This window comes from Gavialis gangeticus, unplaced genomic scaffold (genome assembly GCF_001723915.1).
Source record: "Gavialis gangeticus isolate Ggan-Ray unplaced genomic scaffold, GavGan_comp1, whole genome shotgun sequence".
Lineage (NCBI taxonomy): Eukaryota > Metazoa > Chordata > Crocodylia > Gavialidae > Gavialis > Gavialis gangeticus.
Genome location: NW_017729009.1, coordinates 24995365 through 25017266, shown reverse-complemented (window position 1 = coordinate 25017266; position 21902 = coordinate 24995365). Strand labels below are relative to the sequence as shown.

Below are 21902 nucleotides of genomic sequence, written 5' to 3'. Positions count from 1 at the left end.
CGTGGCACACTGAGTGCCCAGGTGGGCACCAGCATCAGCTGTGGACGCAGCCAGTAGGTTCCAGATGGAGATGAGGGCATCCATTCCAGTCCACAGCTTGACATTGTGTCAGCGCTGGGCCTAAGCAGTCCCTCCCACCCACCCACCCACCTGATGTGACAGAAACTGCCCCACCCACCTGGCACCATGTCTGTGGACTGGATCCCATGAGTTCATGGCTAATCGCCTGTGGGCTGGATACAGGCAGTTGGTGGGCCAAATTTTGCCCAACCCTGCTCTAAATAAAAGAACAAATATGTATGAAATTAGGGTCCGAGTAATGAAAAATTGCTTCACCCATTTTTGAAATGAGGCTGAGAGTTGCATTCTTGACTCTTAGTAACTGTGGGCTTGTTAATCTGGAGCAGAGTTCTCTAGCTGGTGGTCTACATGTGGCCCATGAAGGGTGAACTCACAATTCCCTGTTTGGGCAGCAGTCCTTGGGCTCCTGTGCTCTCTCTTTCACCATCTGCTTCCTGCTCCTGCTCCTGCTCCTGCTCCTGGGGGTAGGGTAGGACAGCCTATGGGGCCGGGGTACTTGCTGGAAAGCACAGTACAGTAGGGAGGTGCAGTGGGTGCCCATGCTGCTTGCATCCTGACAGGCATGTGACTTGGCAGGAGTGTGTGACCCCTAGCCTCGCAGAAGTTGGACATCCCTGGTCTGAAGTCTCCCTGCCTATCTCTTTGGAGATCGATAACATAAGATAGCATCATGACCTTCAGCCATTCAGGCCGTGTCCAGAGAAGCATGGCTGTGCGGTATGTGGTGCTGCAAACACGTCTGCAGCGCCACATACCATGCATTTAGATGTTCTCTGTGCTGCAAGGGCGCACTGCCCATGCGTGCACTACCCTGCTTTATTTTTCTGGGGGTTTTTTGACCCCTGAATATTCATGTGCCACTCAAAAGTGAAGCCAGGCCACCCAGAGCCGTGCTGCAGCTGCCGGCCAGGCTCCACGCAGCAGAATCGCCCTGGGAAGGACCTCAGGTAGGGCTAATGGTGTCAGTCCAGTGCTGGCCCCAGCCTCTCCTACCCCACCCAGGGTAACTTGCCACATGCCAAAATGTGTGTGGTACAGGCGTTCCCCAGAGACAAGTAGTGGCAGCACAAGGTGTGCTGCTGCTACTTATCCCCAGGGAACCAAACATCTACGCTTGTCTGGACGCGCCCTCAATCTCTGACAGCCACCATAAGGTTAGTAATTTTTCTAGAAAATGGTTCTGGGACCTTGTTGCACGTTACACTTAGGGACATGTTAACTGCGCTTAAAATGTGATCATTCAAGCAGTAAAACACGTGCTAAGTGCCATTGTAGCATGGCAGAGTTAGGACATTTCTGCTGAGCAGTATCCCCAGATCATATTTCCTAACACATTTTGAGCTAATTTCTGACTGCTCCACAGAGGTAATATGATCAGGACACTGTTGCATTGCAGGGGCTGGGAGTAACAAGCAAGGGTCCAAGCTCCCCCCACCTTACCAGAGCTGGTTCAAGACACCTGTTCCAGTGTCTCTAGGAAACTGTTCCAGTATGTGCACCCGTTGGAGGAGTGGTTCTGTCATTTTCCCACACTGAACAGAACTGGCCTCTAATTTGTTGCTTGTAGCTTCTTGCCCACATCAGCATGAAATTCACCCTTGCGCCAGAGTCTTTGCATCTGCTATTTTCTCCTTGAGCCCTGCTGCTGTGCTTTAAGTGGCACTGACGTGGTTTATAGATCTTGTGATGACTCAGGGGTGCATTTCACTCATCAGTTGGCTCATTAGAAAGAGAGGCTGGATTAGCATTTGCCTAAAAGTAAAGAACCTTTTTGCGTGAAACTGCTGTTCACATTAAATAATTGAAAAATAAAAAACTGTGATGTTATACCTCGTTTCTGAAACTGCCGCCCTTTTAATTGTGAATGCTACCCTTCAAAATCTCTGCGTAATATATAAATATCTAACCTGGCAACATTTGGTACCTCATAGCCCCATTTTACTTTGAAAGGTATAAAAAAGTGTTTGTGCAATGGACACCGAAACATTCCTCCAGCAAGCTGTTTTAGGAATAAGAAAGCTGGTTGCTTTATTTACATCCTGCATTGTTTTAATATTAATAAGATTTAGCATATGAAAATAAATCAGTAGAGCTGTGAAATATAATATGGGGTTATTTTGGTATTCAGTTACTGTAAACTGAAGAGTTTTGTGTTTCTTGAGTGTTCATTAAGAATGTCCTTTCTCTTTCTCTCCTAGGTATCCTCATGGGAGCTTTCATAAAAATTATAGAGTCTCAAAAACTGGCCAACTGGAAGGTATATTTGAAGCAATTCAACTTGATTTGTAGTTATGCGCTTTGGCAGTTTTAAATACCTTTTTTTTTTTTTGCAAAACTCATTTCTTTAGGTTTAATTTCCAAAGTTTTGTTTTCTTTTTGCTTTCAGGGTGGAAAATGTTGTCACCTTTATGGCAGCATAACATTTTTTTATGGCATGGCACAGGTTGAGCAAACAGACATCCATGCCCCTTTTCATGCATACGGAGATGTGCTTTAGAGATTTCCTAGGTCCCTGTAGGTGGAGAAATCCAGGGTTCTTTGCTTACAGACATGCCCCAGAGATTGCCCTGTCTTTCCTCTTTTACAGAGACAGATCTGCATAAGTGTTCAGGGTGTGTCTGTAAGCCAGAAACATGTTGTCTGTTGTCCCACAAGATTGGGCCCCTGCCCAATGCAGGACAACAGGTAGCATGTGTTTTGCCCAGTGAAGCAGATTAGTTCCCACCACAGCTAATCTTTGCAAGGCAACCTCTGCTTATAGCCCAAGATAACCAGCACAATGAGCTACTCGTTTTTTTTTTCTTCTTTTTAAGGGTTTTATCTTGCTGGATGCAGAGTGCCTTCTCAAAGGTGTCAAGCCTTTTCTGTTTCTGTTAAATTAACGGCAGTACAGGGTTCTCAGCATCTTGCAAGTTTAGAGCAATTGGAGTAAAAAACACATTAATTCAATCTTGATTTTTTTTTTCATATTAGCTCCTCTCCATACACTGTGCCGTGCGCTTAGCATTAACGCTGTAATGTTGAGGCTTTTCTTGGACAATACTGTTAGTTTCCCACAATCCTAAATGTGATGCTCATGGAAAATAGTGAGTGGGCAGGCATGGTACTAACCTGGAGCACTATAAAGAAGGCCTTAGGAGGACCCTCTTGTGCCCCCCACTACAGCTGGAGCTTCTCTCACCACTAGATTGTCCACTCCCCATTGCCATCTCCGGCAGCACTTGACAGTAATGCCGGTTGGCAGTGACAGCAATTTGTAGTATGCAGCAATAAGAGTAAGCTCCAGCTCTCGGCATCAAGAAACTGGGCAGCAGTAGCTGCACTAGGGGTGTGCAAGAGTGCCCACTAAATTTGTAGCCCAGTAGTCCAGGGTGCAGACTGTACTTAGTTACACCTCTGCACTTGGAGGTTTAGCCTGTTTGATAGAGAAGAGCTGGAGCTTTTCTTCCAAACCACTTCAAAACAGAATGAGCTGCATTTACTGATTTGGGGGGGGTTTGTTTATTTGTTTTTAATAAGTTTAATGCTTTGAAGATGTAGCAAATGGCAGCATATAGAACAAATAAGTCATAAATCAGATTGTCCTGTAAAACATTTTGGGTGCCTGTACACAAGCCGGGAGGCTGCTCTGATGTGCTATAATTACAGTGTGTCGGAACAGACTCAGTTAATCAAGTCTGCTGGAGCGTGGTAATTACCGTGCTTCAGCTAGCCTCCGCGTCCCATGTATCAGCATTCTGACGCTTCAAAATGGGAGCAGAGGGCACTTTAATTAAAGCTTGTTTGACGAGCTATAGATAAAGTACCTCCGCCACCATTTTTAACTGTGGGAATGCTGATACTTGATACACTCTGTGTGCTTTAATTAGAGTGGCTCTTGGAGCTGCTCTAATTAAAGCACCCCTCCATCATCCCCCAGAGCACATGTAAAAATGCCCTTCCATTCTGCACCACAAACCTCTTGGGAATCTCTTGGAAATGTTCTACTAGTAAATGCTATGGGACCAAGCGGTGATTATAGAAGCAGCACTTTCCACTCCATATGCTGGAAGCATGGCATAAGCTGCCTTTTCAGGATCAGAGACAATGTAGCTGTGCAGAGGGGTGTCTCTAGTCTCTGATCCTCCATAAAGTTTCTTTTCTTTGCCTTCTGCTTAAATACAGAGCTTTCCCTATGGAGGGGGAGAATACTTGCAGCAGTGACTCCTTGTGGTGAGTCCCACAATGGCAGGAAGATTTTGCCCACTGCAGATTTATATGCATTTAGAAAGCACGTAGCTCCTGATTCAGGTATCCAGGCTGTAGCTGTATTGGTCTACAGGCAAAAGGAATCAGAACTCGTGACAGAGATGATATCTTTTATTATATCACATAGATATTTGCAAAAACATTTCTTTATTTGCAAGCTTTCAGGCACACTTACCCTTTCTCAGGCATAGAAAAATGCAAAGATTTTTTCTCCTAAGTAGAAGTGAAAATTCATATTTCACAGGAGAGCTGAAGGTGTTGTAAGATCTCCTAGTTGGAATAGTTCATTTTATGTATTCATAGTATACAGATCCTATGGAACAGGAATAAGAGTTGCAGATCAGATGGTGCTGCTTAGGAGTTCTACTTCTTCAACTGCCTATACCTAGCAATTTCTATTTTTTGTATATTGACTTTGCTCCCTGTGTTGTGGAACAGTATGGTCATATATCCCTGTCCTAAGATATTTATCATCTAAATTTCTTGCTGATAAGCTTTAAGAAGACATCAGTGAACTTTCCTGTGCTTCCTGGTAGGTAAAATGGCTGGCAATCACAATGATAAAAAACGTCATGTGCCTGACTTTTTCTTAAATGTTGAGTGGATTCTTTCATATTGTATCCACTTTATTCCCTCCTCCTACACTTCACTTTTAGCTAAATTAAAAAACGCATTCAGTAAAGAAGGTTATATGCTGCTAATGTTCAGTTATTGAATCAGTGGAAAATGGGTGTTGTTACTGAATCGTACGTAAAGAAGATATCACAAAAGATATTGCTGTTACATGTATTTCAACATAGAAGATGAGTTCCATTTACTGATAAGTCTGCACTAACCTGTATGCCAGAAGATATGTTCATAACAAGTGCTGATGTGAATGCAATTTTGCATAGATAGATGTTTCTATTTTGCAGAATGGGACTTTGAACAAAGTTCAGGTCATGGACACTGTATACATTGGAATCTTGGGATTTAGTGCTGTTCAGCCTGTGTTTAAAGAGTCCTTATTGGTGTCTATAAAGACTACAGGCTTTTGGCAGTCAGAGCTTCGAGAATCATGTAGGAGCCACTGGTGTTCAGAGAAACACATTGGGCCACAGATTGTGCATCAGTGACTTGGCTTCCCCGCTTAGACTGCCAGCAAAAAAATGGTGCCAATTACTGGTGGTGTGCGTTTTTGCAAGCCAGTGTTATCCAAGTGATTAAAGGAAAAGACTTGGAGTCAGGAGACCTAAAAGCCTAGTTCTAATATACATTATTGTTCATTTGCATCATTCTGGCCTCATAAAACAAGTTTAATGTAGATCTGAATTACATTTGCAAATGAGAATGAAGCCTGTGAAACTGGCATGCCTATTCCAAAGCCCATTAAAGTCACCAGGAGTTTATTTATTGATTTCAGTGAACTTTGGATCAACGTTTTTGACCTTAAACTCTATCTGTAAATGAGATACTAAATTTACTCCTTGCCCCCTGTTATAAAGCCTTTTCAAATCTTCAGGTGAAAAGCATTTTATTTAAATGCATACCTGACAGTGAGCATTCACTATCAACTATGCTTGGGACTATGATCTGATATTACATGGTCCACTGATCAGCTATCTAATGGAACCAGTATTTGGCAACTATTAACCTTGATTAAATTCAGGTCAGTGACTAAAAGGTGAAAGGTGTAGCCTGTAACCATTCACCATCCAATTTCCTTTCAGGTTTTGAAAGCCTACAATAAAAATAGTAATGCTTTCTATAATAATATAGAAACCTCTTTCTTTGTGGAAAATGGTCTGTTTTCCATGCAGCTTGTTTAGGAGCAGTTGTTCTTGGTAAATAACACTTTGTTCTCTATCATCAAGTAAAAGTAATTTGAAGGATAATCTTAAAGTAGTTAACTATCCCTACAATCTCATTTTGTGGGTGGAAATGAAGCAGACTAATATAGTGTTTATTTCTAAGCAGTTTTACTTCTTAAAAATTGTTCCACTTAAAAGTGACTATATTTGCTTTCTCATGTCTATTATTTCAATTATTGTGTGGCCCTTGAACTCTTTCTTCACTTTTTATTTTGCAGGAAGAAGAAATGTTTCGTCCAAATATGTTTTTTCTTCTTTTGCTTCCACCTATTATATTTGAATCAGGATACTCATTGCACAAGGTGAGACCTTGTACAACTTTTATTTACATTCTGAAGTTTTACCTGGAACAGACTTTCTGAGCTACACTTACGCAAATCTGGAATAATTTCACTTAATTACAGCATATTTGTGCTTCTGTAATTGAGAGTAAAATATAGCCTGTTTGACCCAGAAAGCAGGGAATGTAGGTTCTAATATTATTTAACTAAGCATTAGTTGCTAAATATTGTAGAAACATAAGAAGTAATGTTCCATGCTCCAAGAAGTTTATAATCTGATACAGACAAGACAAGGAAGAAGGGTCTGAACAGAAAACCAGAACAGTCCTTTCTTCTCTTCTGTTTAAAGTTGACCACATCCCACTTCCATTTCAAGCATTTCCTTTTGACCTGGCTTAATGCAAGAAAACCAAGATTTAGTTTGCCGACTATAAGTTACATTCTTTCCCTAAAGTGCACGATCAAAGATGTTGGCCCTAGTTAGGATATGGGCATTATATTAAAAAATCCTCTTTGTGTTGTGAAAAAACAGGTGGATTTTATGATTGCACCATGACGAGAAGGAGAAGTATGTTTAATTGATCTGCTCTGTTGTTGTATCTTAAATTTTAGTGAAGTTTTAATTCCAAAATTAATGGCAGCTAGGACTTCTAGTATCATTGTGGAGAGAATTGTAATAATCACACTGAGCTAAATGAGAATTTGATCCTACATAACAGACCAGGAAAGAGATTAGTTTAATCTGTTTTTAATTAATAACAGGAAAGTAAGATATTTGCAATGAAATGAAATCACAGGCTGAAATTCTTGGTTAGCACAAATATAAAACTTTGTTAATTTAAAAAGTACTGCTTAAAATTATTCTAGACTTATAATTCAAGACTATGTATTTAACCTAAGGGTGTAGAATAAAATAACTGAAGCGCAGAGATTCTTGAGTTAAGGCTGAAGCTCCGTTCTTAGGGCTGGTGGATGAAAACCTAGGCTTGCCAGCTTTGCGTGGTTTTAAAGTTCATGCACTCTGTTAGTGCACAAAGAGCAAGTCATGAAATGTCTTTACTAATCTGTCTGAGTAAAGATACATTACTGTGGATCTATTGAACTCAAGCCAATCAAGTGTTAAGCATGGATAACTAAACAATTGAAGCTTGCTTTTACTCTTCTATTTCTGTTGCTTTACTGCTGTTTTAGCTGTCTCACTGAAGGACCAAAGAGCCTCAGTTGTGGCCCAGAACGCTTGGTACTGTACAGACACAGAGCAAAAATACTATCCCTCTGCAATGTCTTTTCACTCATTCACTTTATCTTGCTTTTGTGTTGTAGGGTAACTTCTTTCAGAATATTGGTTCCATCACCCTATTTTCCGTATTTGGCACAGCTATTTCAGCCTTCATTGTAGGAGGAGGAATTTACTTCCTGGGTCAGGTAAGAGAAACACACTTGAAATTACTGCTTTTTTTTACAGGAAAGAATAGTAACGGTCACACAAATAGGAGCCTATTTGTGCCCCCACACAATAAGTTACAAGGTATTTCTCTCCTAACTTACCTCACTTGCGAGTTAGCTCATGAAATTAGGCTTTTTGAAGGATGAAATAGATTCATAGATGGTAGGATTGGAAGGGACCTCAGCAGATCATCGAGTCCAGCCCCGTGCCCTGGGCAGGAAAGAGTGGTGGGGTCAGATGACCCCAGGCAGATGCCTATCCAGCCTTCTCTTAAAGACCCCCAAGGTAGGGGAGAGCACCACCTCCCTTGGAGCCCATTCCAAATTCTGGCCACCCTTACCATGAAGAAGTTTTTCCTGATATCTAGCCCAAAGCTGCTGTCTGTCAGTCTGTGACCATTGTTCCTTGTTACCCCAAGAGGCGCCCTGGTGAACAGAGCATCTCCGATCCCTTGCTGCATCCCCCAATTAATTTGTAGGAGGCCACAAGATCACCTCTCAGCCTTCTCTTGCGGAGACTGAAGAGGCCCAGGTCCCTCAGTCTCTCCTCATAGGGCTTATCATGTAAGCCCCTAACTATAGGAGTGGCCCTCCTCTGGGCCCTCTCAAGTCTATCAAGATCCTTCTTGAAGTACAGTGCCCAAAACTGGACACAGTACTCCAACTGCGGTCTGACCAATGCTGCATAGAGGGGAAGTATCACCTCCTTGGATCTATTTGTCATGCATCTGCTGATGCATGATAAAGTGCTGTTAGCTTTGCTGAGGATTTTGTTACAGTGACAACTCATGTTCATCTTGGAGTCCACTATGACTCCGAGATCCCTTTCCACTTCTGTGTTGCTAAGATAGATGGATCCAGGTGGAAGAACTTATTACACGAAGGGGTTACAGTTAATTGCTGGTACATAAATGCAACAGGAGCTAAAGTAAAGAACTGAGCAAAGGAATGGAAGCCTGGGACCTCTTTAATTTCTAGTTTTAGGATTGGTGATGACTCACTGCATAGCTTGGATAAATTAATTTAATCTTTTATTTCTCTCTCAGTTCCTTATTTATATATCTGGGCTATCAATAGTTCTCTGTCTCACAGCCACTTTATAAACTCTCCCTAGATTTCATAGAAATTTTGATTCTAAAGTATGTAAATATTTTATTAAGATTTTCATCATAACTTTAGTTTATTCAAATGGATTAAAATGCAGTTTGAAACCATCTGGTGTTTGAATACTACATAAATGTATGCTTAGTGAAAAATAATGGAAACATGGCTGATTTTTTTTTCTTTTAGGCAGAAGTAATTTATAAACTCAACATGACAGACAGGTAAGTTCTTGGTAAAATTGCCTAGTACATCATACAAGGCATTCTTCAAAGTAAATACAGCTTGTATAGTAATTCATTGGGGTTAACATTTTAATCTTTCTGATGCCTTTTCCCAAGTGAAGTATGTAAAGGCTCCCTAACTCAAAACATTCATCATCAAAGGGACTATTAAGACAAGGGAAACACAACAATGAACAGTGTGTGCAAAAATGTTTTCACAGTCTTTTCCCAAATTCCTCCCCCCACAACTTCGATGCATAAATCCTCTACATGATGGTGTGCATTTGGTTAACTGACATAATTAAAATATCAGTAGTGTAATGGGGGGGGCACAAATGTGTCAGCAGCTCTGAACACTCTCTTAAGGGGAGAGGAGGACTGCAGAAGTAACAGCTGCCACTGCCCAGAGCACAGAGCTGCCTCAGTACACCTCTAACATACAATATGAAAAGGTGGTTTTCTCATCCAGCCCTTTTCCTTAAAGAAGGAATGAATTTATAAGGATCGATATCCCCAAATTTTTTAAGTATTTGGCAAAGGTTTGATATTTTTTTAGAAATCTACCAACTTACACCAGAAGTCAGATGCAGCTCTTGTTTACATTGGTGTAAGTACAGACGGAGCGGAATATTTGGCTTTAATATTTTTGTGTGCTTTTTTAATTTACTGAAGTCCACAAATCATTTTACTAGTTGGAACCAGGAAATGTGACAAGAAAAAACATTCATAAATTACAGAAGTCTTCCATACCCGACTCTAGCATCTGGCTGTACACAGCTGAATGCACTCATTACTTTGAGGGGGCTCTCTCTCCTGTCTTAGGATCTAATGAAGTATTATCGTCTCTCACGAAATTAGGCTGTTTTGTCCTCCCTGATGGGGAACACTGTAAGTGAAGCAGATAGCAAGGTGAAACCAACATCATGAAACAACAACGCAGTCTTTTATTTTAGTCATGCAGTCTCTGAATAAATATTTAGCAGAAAATTCCTATGTCAGGGTTTGTTATACATTCTGTCAAAATGATGAATTCCCCAATGCTTGTCTACAACTAAAACCCAGTATACTGGCATGAGGAGAGACCTACAGTAAAAACTAAAGTGTGACAGTTCTACTTTATACATGACATCTGAAATGTTAAATATTATAACAGTGAAAGCAAACTGGGTATCACCTCTGATGATAAAGCCTCTTTCAGTTTCAGCAACTTTAATAGCATGACAGTGGATATGAGCTGTGCCAAAGTTAATTTATCAAGTAACTGCGTAGGACAGGTTTTGCATTGTTAATGAGATTTTCTGCAGTTTGTTCATTCTGTTTTGTTGCACAGCTCTGATTTGGACTGACACATATCAAATAACTGTTTCTGTTGCATATCAAAGAACTGTTGTGCAGTGCTCTTCCTTTTTGTTTTTGTGGGACATCTTTATTCCGTATGAGAGCTTGGGGCGAGGTATATTGTTCCTACCACTTTGTAATTCAGTCAGTAATGTAAAAATGTCTCTTAATTTATGTTTGTCTGTCGCATTCATTACAAAGTTATCCTCACAGCCTTTAAACTATTCATAGCATTTAGCACAAGTTATTAGGGCTAATGGAAAACTCAGAGTATGAAGGATCCCTATTTCATGAAGCTCTGTTTACAGATCTTCTGTATTTAACAGTTGATCCTTTCTCCCAGTAAGCAAACAACATTTTTCTGATTTATGCATTGTTGATCAGCTGTTTGTTAATGGGTTTCTGCAAAATAATCTGTAGTAATCCAAAGGTATGTGCAGTGTTTCTTAGGGCTGTGCGAGGCTTCGGACCGTGCTTCAGATCCAGAGAAGCTTCAGACGCTTCAGCATCCAAAGCAGCGTGTCCAGATCGAAGCACTGTCTTCGTTAGGCTTTCCAAAGCGGTTTGGAGCTTCCGAAGCGCTTTGGAAAAGCTTTGGAGATCCAGCCATAGGGTATAATGGGGAATCAATGAAATATCTGTAACTTTGTTTTTTGTCTGATTTGGATTAAAATTGCTGAGAGCATGAAGACTGCCACATTTCAGGAAGATTGGTGCAGAGGTTCGGGGGTGAAAACTGCAGGGGTCGTAGCCCCTGGTGAGGTCACAAAGGCTGCCAAGTTTCAAGAAGATCAGTGTAGGGGTTTGGAGGGAACTGTGCCTCAAGCAGCTGACAGGCAAAACTCGTGTCATGGGTGCTTATGCAACTGTGGCTGTCTTGTGTGTGGGGGGGAGACACTACTGCAGACCTGGCTGCTAAGCTGCTGTGTAACCAGTTACCAATCAATCATGATTCACTCAGGGACCATCTCAATACACAGTTGGTAGCTAATGTAACCAGTTAATTAGCATCAATTAACACCACAAAACCAGAGACTAAAGAGAGGAAATAATCAATACAGACAATCAACTGCCCCAAAACAGAGACAGACACAGTTGCATAAGCACCCATGTCACGAGTTTTGCCTGTCAGCAGCTAGGGGTGCAGGGTACCAAAACCCCCCTGCACTGGTCTCTTCGACAGCTGGCAGGCTTTGTGGCCTCAGCAGGGGCCACGATCCCTGCAGCTGTCACCCTGCTGCGCCTTAACACACACAGTGTCACCCCTGTCACAAATTTTGCTTGTCTGCAGCTTGAGGTACAGTTCCCCCCAAACCCCTGCACTTACCTCCTTGAAACTTGGTGGGCTTTGTGGCCTGAGCAGGGGCCACCACTCCTCCAGTTTTCAGCCCACTGCGCCTTAACACACACAGGGTCATCTATGTCACAAGTTTTGCCTGTCAGCAGCTTGAGGTGCAGTTGCCCCCAAACACTTGCACCTTTCAACTTGAAACCTGGCAGGCTTTGTGGCCTCACCAGGGGCTACCACCCCTGCAGTTTTTACCCCACTGTGGTGTAACACATACATATGACATGAGTTTTGCTTTCAAGAATGTGGGTTGCAGTTCCCCCTGAACCCCTGCACCGATCTTCTTGAAACGTGGCAGGCTTCATGCTCTCAGCAGAGGCTACCACCCCGGCAAGTTTCATCCAAATCAGACAAAAACAAAGTTATAGAGATTTCATTGATTCCCCATTATACCCTATGGCCAGATCTCTGAGGCAGCTCTGAAGCTGTGGAGCCACTTTGGCTGGTTCAAAGCGGAAACCCGGTCAAGAGCTCGGGATCAGATCACTGCCATCTGAAGCAGCCGGATCCGAAGCCAGACCGAATCACTACCTATTAGCACAGGACTAGTGTTTTGCTATTGCTTATTATTGTCTAATATGTTATACAATTTATACTAGCTTATTTTATTTTTTTCTTTTTGTTTTCTTTTTGTTTTCACAGTTTTGCATTTGGGTCCTTAATATCTGCAGTTGACCCAGTGGCTACTATTGCCATCTTCAATGCTCTTAATGTAGATCCTGTGCTTAACATGTTGGTGTTTGGAGAAAGTATTCTCAATGATGCAGTCTCCATTGTCCTGACAAAGTAAGTACAGTCAAACTATGTGTTTGTGAAGCAAAGGAAACAGCAGTTATATAGTAATTGTTCATAGTCATTGAATTTGAATGTGGATGTAGGGCGCCGTCTTAGTTTACCATAAAGGTGCATTCTTTTACCTTGTAGCTCTAATGGATTTTGTTACTGATTTCTTCATAAAGTGCAACCCCTTTGATTTTTTCATAAAAACTATATAGATAGAAGGTAAAAAATACATAATGATTTTGATTTAATATTGTGGAGTTGCTTGTGTGTATGGCCAGCAGTTATAATCAGGTGACTAGTCAGTGTCATCTCGATCCTATTCAAAGTGCCTAGACCAATGGTTCTCAGCTTTTTTTGGAATCAAGGCATCCCTCATTGAGCTTGAGGCACCCCTCCATAACTTGTCCTTATCTGCTTAGTTTTTTCTGCTTGTCTCCTAATATCTTACATTTCCTCAGACCTCATGGTACCCTTCAGAAGATTTAATGGCACACCCAGCACTAGCCGAGATCAGGGGCCTAGCCGCTCAACACATTTATGCTAGTTAATTTACAGCAGTTTTATACACCAGTGTATACAACAGTATCCAGAAGGGAGAGATGAGCAGCTATTCTGGAGTAGATGCATGCTGTAGTCTATGTGGCAGGGGAGCAGGTAACAGGCTATTTGTCTTGAACAAACATTACCTTCAAATAAGCTGTAGATATAACACTTGAACTAGTATAGTCTTATTCCCAATAGTTCTGCATTTGATTCAGATAAGTCACAGCAATGTAGGGCTGTATGTTGTGTCCATTTGTTATTTTACATGTGTGTAAAAGCTGAATATAAAAGCTGAGATGAACTTATTCTATATCCAAGTCATTATTATTATTGTGATCACATTTAGCCTAAGAGTATCTCATCCATAAAGTGCAGATCTACTATGAAAATTACCTTAAAATGTGTTTGTGGGATTCTATCTGTGTTGTATCTCATTGACCCAAGATTTGATTCATTCAGTTTACAAGTTTAAATGTGTCACTTTTTTCTCCTGCTTGTCCTGGATGTGAGATCCAAAGTGTTCTTTATTGCTCTTGTAGATTTTTGTTACCAGACACTGCTCTCATCTCTCCCTTTTTGACTTTCTGGTCATTAGCTTATGCCATCAGCCATGCATGCAAGCCGTTGGGGTTGCACTGATGATGAACCTATAGTTACTATTTAGGAAAGGATACTGTTGATACTATCTGCCAAGACAAGATTCTTATTACTTTCTCTTAGCTGTGTTGGTCGTGCAGGATTAACAGGAATAAAACCAGTAGTAGTAAGTCAGTGAATGTAACTGTGAATAGAAGAAGTAGCTCTGTTGAGTAAGAAAGTAGTATATTTACATACTACTTTTCAGGGACCAGCTGCACTCTTAGTACCTACTATATGTCCTTTTCCCTAGGGCCATGCTTCTAAGAACAGCCATAAATAATATTCTACCAGAAATCTGAATGCTGTAGCATAGTTATATTCCCTGGGATTCCAAGAGATCTCTTCTTTCCTTGAAGTTCTCTTTTTGCCCTTTTCTAGAGACTCTCCAGTTTCTGTCATGTACATTTAAATATCTGAGGGGTGCTTTTCCTGCTTGTTTGTTTGGTTTGCTCTCCTGAATAGGGACCATGGGATCTGTCTCATTTTCTTTTCTTGACCTACGTTTTTAAAATAAAAAATGCATTATTTCTTCCCTCTTAAAAGTATGAGATGTTTTACTGCAGAAGGCATCATCATAATGGCCTATTTATGCCATTGAGGAATGCCTCACAAAAACAATGCTAGATTTTAAGATCTTTTAGCAGAATTAGCTTTCCCTTTGGGGATTGCACCAACACTTGATTTAATGTCTTCTGACATTCCACTTGCTGTATATATCACTGTAAATGCCTTTTAAGAGCAGTAGCAACAAAATGTAGGTTGGTTCATTGGGTTTGTTGTTTTTTTTCTCCTAAACACATTTGGCTTTTCCTGGTCCAGGCTTGGAATTGATAACTGTTTTCTTTTGAATTTTTAAAATTGTTCCCAGCACAGCAGAAGGTTTGACAAGAGACAATATGTCAGATGTTAGTGGATGGCAAACTTTTCTACAAGCACTGGGTTACTTTCTTAAGATGTTCTTTGGCTCTGCAGCCCTTGGCACCCTTACCGGGCTTATTTCAGCATTAATATCCTTTTTTGGGGGTCATGTAATATAAACACAGAAATTGGTGAACACAAACATTCTAACACAAATATCATCCCGTTGTAATCTAATATATATGCATTTTTTTTAGAGGGGGCTGACTTTACTTAGGGTCTTTTTGTTGTCCAGAGATATTCTCTCACTATTTAATGTTAGTGTTCCTGGGCACATTTTAAAAACGTACATAAAAGCTTTGTTGAATGTAATTAAGGGGTAAGTTACTTTAATAGCTTCTATTAGATGAAATAGACTGTTATAAAATATGCTAATTGTTTTCTAAATTCATAATATATTAATTCAGTTTTCAGCACTGATCCATTTTCATCAGCATGTGTCCCAGTTTTCACATGCATAAAATGTTCCGTTAATTAAAAAAAATAAGAAAAATGTAGTTCTCCCTTCAGGGACTTGAAAGTCAAACCAAGTCATCCATCCCTATGCATTGTATTCAGTTAGTTGAATATAGTTACTGCACAGCTTGGGTTTGTATGTTGAATTGTATCTGTGGTTTTCCACATCAGCTTGAATCAGTTGCTAAACAACCCAAGAGCTTTTCTACAAAGATAAGGAAGATTGTTTGTTTAAACCAGACACCTTTTTTGCTTTTGCAAGCTTGTTTTACTGTTTAAAATAGAAACCACTGTGGATCATTTTTTGTACTAATTTTATCCTACAGTTATTCACATAAACTGAGCCATGTTGTCAAACGCTTTGTTTTGTAAATGAGTGGAACTGAATGCTTCTTAAATGCAGGCACATTTGATCTCTTTAATCATTAGGATTACTCCATGAACTTTTAATTTATTCAACAACATCTCTGCAGAAGGTGGGGAAGACAGACCTTTATAAAAATGTTCTGTGTTGAATTCAGTAACCTCAAAATGAAATGAGACCAAACAGAAAAACAGTTGATTTTTTCTGTTATATTATTATTGCTTGAGTTTCAAAATATTAGTTTTATTGCTAGAATGAAATATTTCATTGAAGCAAAGGAAATCTATAATAGTTGCCAGCAGATAGATATGATTGAAAGTTGCTGGTTCATTACCCAGGAGGAATGCGAACTTCTGTGTCTCAGACGTCTAATCTTCTGCATTTTAACAAAGACGGTATGTGGAATGTTTTAAGAATGAGACAAGGGCATGATTCTTCAAATGCATGAGCATGTTTGCTTGCTGTAGATGTTATCACTGATCAGTCTTTACCTATTTGAAACCAACAAGACATCTTGCAGAATACACAGTGGATACTGTGGAGGGGCACTTGCCGTGCCAAATGCATAGGTCAAAATCTCGCTCCCCTCTTTGGCAGCCATGGTGCAAATCAGCTGCATGAGATGGAGAAGGACAGACTTGACACTGTACAAAGTCCCTGCTCATGAGAGCAGTGGAGGTCTGTTACAGGGGAATTACATAAGGAGATTACACTGCTTTACAGGAGTTTGCACTGTTTGTAAAATGGGCTGTGCATTTGTTTCATGGTCTGTTCTAGCCTTTAAACTTCAAGAACAGCTATAGAATGAGTCTGGTTTTGCTTTATCACCCTGAAGAAATTAATACCCTTTTCTCCGTATGACACTTCAACCCCCAGCATGGTCCCACAGCTGGAACACATGTAAAGGACCAGGGTTTGGTTCCAGATGAATTGAACTCTTGACACTGCCTCAGTACACAGTCATTTTGCTTAGAACTTAATTTATTCCAGGATTCTTTCAGACTCCATCAGAGTCAATGGGTATTGTGCCATTGACTGAAATAGAGCCAAGATTTCACCTCTAGTAAAAGAAGGAACTACCTAGGGTATACATGTGCAGTGTAAGGTTAGCTCAAATTTTCCTAGACATCAAAATACATTTCAAAAAGGATTTTATCTCCTTAAGGGAAAAAGAGGAAAAGAAATGAGACCCATTTCACTTCTGTGGAACAATTTGATATCTACGCTATATTACAATTTGAAGGCTGTCTGTGGTTTTCCTATAATTTTCATGCTCTTTGTTCAGCTCTTGGTAACCAGAAATTCACATCACCATTGGAGATGTCTGCAAGTCTAAGCAGAGATGTCAGGGATTGAAAGTTCCTGAAGAGGTGACCCTTCCAGATGCTGGTTTAAGTATATTGACCTGCCGCTATCCAAATTACATACACTGCGTCCAGAAGCAGTGGCCATCAGTTGCTGGAATTATCAGTCTCATAGGCTTTCACTGTGAACTTCACTTAAAAACAAAAACCCTTCTGCATAAGAAATTATTTCTATGCACACTTGATCCACGAAACACTTTGAAGAATTAATATTTCCTGTTCACTAGACAAATATATGAAATGTGGTGATTTGTTTTGTAATGGTTTGTAAAGATGGGAATGTTGCTTTGCCCTGCTTCTCTTATTTTTTCCATAACAGTTTGATATGTACGTGCTAAAACAGATTGATTTAAGGAAAACGCCCTCCTTGGAATTTGGGATGATGATTATTTTTGCTTATCTCCCATATGGATTGGCAGAAGGCATTTCGCTCTCAGGTATGGAGCAAAATGAATACATGTGACACTTTGTATTTGAATATAAGGGGTTACAGGAATTAGAATTTCTAGTGGTTTTTTCTTTTCCTGCAGCCTGGCAAGGTACATGAGGCACTTATGAGAACTAATAATAATTATAAGCTTTTCCATCTACAGTACTTTACAAAGTATTCATTAAGTTTCCCATCCGTGTGAACAGGATGATAATCTGATTTCAGATGCGGGAAACTGAGTCACAGTGAATCATCCAAGATCACACAGCAAATCAGTAGCATAGTTGACTGTGAAAGGATGCAGGAGCAGTAGCCAATCTTTAGTAAGCAAGAAGGTAACTATAACTCCTTTCCCTTGTACAAGCAGTCTAAACAGGGGCTAATAGAAAGCCTGATAAGAAGCCAGGGAGAGGATGTCTCAGAAATGACACCTGTGAGTGTAGAGATACCCAATCTAGTTTTATACAAGCTAGCTTGGGTATTGGTAGTAATTTAGCCAGATGGAGCTCAGTATCATCTAATTTACTCTGCTGAGAAGGATGTAATCAGCATGTGGAAATAAATTGGATCATGCTGATCTCCATGCTGCCACAGCTGGACTGCTACTGCTAACAACACTATCTAGGTTAAAGCTAATTAGGGTACCTACACTACACTGTAACTGTTTCTGTAACTGCAGTGTAAACATATCCAGAGTGAGATGAGAATATCTGTGAGGGTGAAAAAATAAGCATGGTTTTGCAGTTATTTGAATAGAGCTGCAGCAGTATTGTGGCTTGGCATAAATATTCAGTGTTATAATCAGTTTGGATAAGAGGCTTTTATGGTAACCAAATGTTGAACATCTGTGCAATTGCCCCTTGCCCTGTCTTTCTCAGACTAGCTCTGAATCTGCCTTCTAGCTCAAGGATTGGCAACGTACAGCCCATGGCCTGCAGAGCCAGTTTAGTTGGCCCTTAAAACTGCGGGAGAGGAGGGGGCTTAGGGAATTTTGGCAGTAGGCGATTTTTCCCAGACAGTGGGGAGAAGCAGTGGCAGTTGTGGCTGTGGCTCCAGCTGCAGCAGAAGTGGTCTGTTCTTGAAGATAAGCTTGGTTAAAGTCCCCCTCTTCCCTCCACCTTCCCGTGCCACACACATGCACACATATACTGCAGTATGTTGCCAACCCCTGGCTTGTCAAGGATGTGCACCCAAGTGTACCTCTCTGCCAGTGCACATCTCAGCACTTTAATAAAGTTCCCATTTTCTTTCTTCAGCACTGTGATAGGCACCTTGATAAACTTGTCAGATTTGCATTCAGGGAGGTTTACCACAAAGCCAGGTGCAGTTTTTTTGGTAACAAGCTCCTGTTCAATAAAAACAGCACCATTGTCTGTATGTACTTTCAAATTAGGTGGCTATTGCAGGTCTTTTCTCCAGAAATAATGATTAAGATAATGAAAGTCTCACAGCAATGGATTTAACTCACTGAAATATGGGGAGATAGAGTACTGTTCACAAATAGGGTTATGGGTCATACTCAGTGCAAGGCACTATATTAATTAGTAACAGTTATATTGGATAAACAGGGAATACTAGATATTAGAACATTTAAAAAATAATTGCAATAGATTATAGCAACAGTGAGATTTACTGAATCATTGTCCTTCAGGATGGTTACTTACATATTTTCTGATCATACAGGTGTGTGATCTGTCTGCATAATTTTTTCTTCAAACGTTCATGAATTGTTAGTAAAGCCTGTAATGCCTTCTACTAACTTACTGATATCATAGGGGTTACAGATTCTTATAATACATTTAATATCCTTTATATGCCTGGTGTTTTAAGGGCATTAAAGGTCCCTTCTTCCAGAGAATGTATGGTTAAATAGTTCAAAGTGAATGTGGGTTATTCAGTAGGGATGCAGTGCCATTCATAGAGATCATATTGTGCTACTTGTGATACACGAAGTGAGATGAAAGGAACAGGTGCTGCTGGCTGATAGGCAGCAAGAACATTTTATCTAGCGTACAACTTGGGGCGGTGAGCAGGTGGCTGGGGAGGGAACTGTTTTCTTAGAAGACCTCTCAAATGTGTTTTCATACAAGTGTCCCCTGTGATTAGTTCCTCCTCTCAGTTTCCTCTGGCCTTGTCATCACCAGGAAAGGTTTTCTGCCATGTATTGATTAACATATGGTAACTAACATGTGGCAGATTCCTTCAGGGGAAAATTTTCACAAGCACTTAGAAAGTGGAGTTAAGTATGATGGTTCCCCAGCCCATGTGATGATTACAACCACCTTCTCCACTCCTGGATTTTACCATGTCACTTACTTGTTAGCTAACATAGGGGTAAACGATGTCTTTTATCCTACTGTGGACAAACTTTTTCAGTGCATAGTCTAATGAGTGAATAAACATTGCTCCTTCTTGGTACTGAGTTAAAATGTGCATTTAACTTGGATATGTCACGACATAGCTTTAGCTGTGTAAGTATGCATAACTCTACCAATGTCAATGGAGTTCCACTGATTTATGTCAAGTAACAGTGTGGCCTTCCTGGCCTATAATTACTATAATTCTGCAAGGAAAATGTGTAGTGCTAATGCAGATGCCCTAGTCTCTCTATCTGCATGCACAACTACTCTATTTGGACATGCTTTCATGTCATAAGCATGCAAATGGAAACATAAACTGTTTGAACCCAACAAAGTGTTTGATGTTATTTAATGCTGTCAGTAGGTTTTTGCCATGCATCTGGACTGTGCTTATGTACTTGACTTGATAGCTAAACATTTTAAAACATGGAACTGTTTTTATTCCTGGTTCATTTTGGCCATTAATATAAAAAACATAGTAAAATATCATAAAACTAGAGTTGCATTAGTACAAGTATATGAAAAATGAGGGTTAAAAAATGTATTTCTTATTAATTGTCAATAATAAAGACTGTTTTTAGCACAAATGTAATAATAATGGTGTAATAATAAAGCCCATAATTTGCTTGAACTTCAAAAAGTGAGTCATCAAGAGAATAAAAACTTTAAATAACCTTAGTCAGGTCATACCTTTGTTCCAAACAAAGGGTTCTTTTGATTAAACCTGGGATATTTGTTCTCATCTCTGCCTTCCAGTTCATCTGGGCCACTCTTGTTTGCCCATGGAGCACCAGCCAGATATTGTTGGTCTTTCAAACTGCCTTTGTTTTTGGCTAAATAGGGCTCTACTCCCAAATGTCATCTTGTCCTTTTTACGATCTGCATTCCAGTTAACTTCCTCCAAGAACTGTTTATAAACTGGGTGAGAGAAATCGATCCCAACCTTGAGGCAAGCATGCAGAAATACTGTGAGCTACCTCGTTCTTTCAAGCACACGCTGCAGCCCACGGGTTGGAACGGCAGCTGCACAGGTGTTAGGGCAGCTGGATCTTCATAGCCTCAGTGGCTCCCACAGTTATTTGCTAATGCTAGTCCATCTGCTTGCCTAGTGTGGCCAACTTGGGGACCTCTGCAGTGTACAGGGAGTACAGAGGTTACTTTGCACAGCAGCTTTATCTTCCTGTCATTATAGGCCCTGTGCATTGTACTGTTTGTCCACAGCTAGGGTAAATGTTGCCCTGGGACCAGAGAGCCAGGAGAAGTTTCTGAATGCTCAGATGGATAGTAAATTGCAGGATGTGCCTGCTTTTGCTGTCATCTTACCTCTGTGTTTGTAACTGCATTGAGCTTAATGCATATGGGAGTGTGAATGCTAAACTCTGACCTCCATATCCCATTCCTGTCTCTTCTACAAATATTGCCTGGCAGAGCAGTGTATAGTGCAGGGTGACACTGTGTTGGAATCGTGCAGTTTTACAGCCCTATTGTTTGTTTGCTTCCCGTTTTGGTCTCTCCTATCTTTCCAGTTCATCTTGCAAGTTAAATTTAAGTCAGGAAAAAGTCCTTGGGTTCAACATGTTGCACACTCCTCTGTCATCCTGTATAAGCAAACAAAGATGTGTTGTTTTTAAAGATATGTAGAAGGCCAGATTTTACCCTTGAAAACCTCTGCATATGGATGTTAAAATACTAGCAGAAACTTACAGCTGATTTACTCTAGAGCTTCCAATGTTTCTGTAATGACTGGAAAGGAACTGGTGCTAGCCACAGTGTAAAAAATTTCCCTGGAGTAGATACCCCCTTCAGCTCTTGCTTCTTATTTCCAGCTGTGGAATGGAGCTAATCCTGCCTGATGGCATTGTGTGAGAAATAATTGAGCAGTGTTTGTTAAGTCACTATGGAAGTGCTAAAATACAGTTCTCCTGTTTGACTGTTGCTTTGCATCTGCAGGTATCATGGCAATCCTGTTTTCTGGTATTGTGATGTCTCACTACACACACCATAACCTTTCTCCAGTTACACAGATTCTAATGCAGCAGACACTGAGAACTGTTGCTTTTATGTGTGGTAGGTAATACTCATGAATTAAAATTCAGTTTGCATGAATTGGTATTTTTGGTGGGGTAGG

At 40.5% G+C, this 21902-nt stretch overlaps 1 protein-coding gene across 2 annotated transcripts in view; it reads left to right on the top strand.

Annotated features, from left to right (window-relative positions):
- SLC9A8 (solute carrier family 9 member A8) overlaps positions 1-21902 on the top strand; it is an 85745-nt gene that overhangs the window by 46670 nt on the left and 17173 nt on the right. The window contains exons 4-11 of one of the 2 annotated variants that reach the window (XM_019510256.1): positions 2280-2338; positions 6398-6481; positions 7784-7885; positions 9197-9231; positions 12560-12703; positions 14751-14889; positions 17316-17421; positions 21725-21841. In XM_019510256.1, coding sequence (XP_019365801.1) covers positions 2280-2338; positions 6398-6481; positions 7784-7885; positions 9197-9231; positions 12560-12703; positions 14751-14889; positions 17316-17421; positions 21725-21841 — 786 coding nt within the window. The remainder of the gene's footprint in view (positions 1-2279; positions 2339-6397; positions 6482-7783; positions 7886-9196; positions 9232-12559; positions 12704-14750; positions 14890-17315; positions 17422-21724; positions 21842-21902) is intronic. The other variant, XM_019510255.1, reaches the window with a different exon arrangement.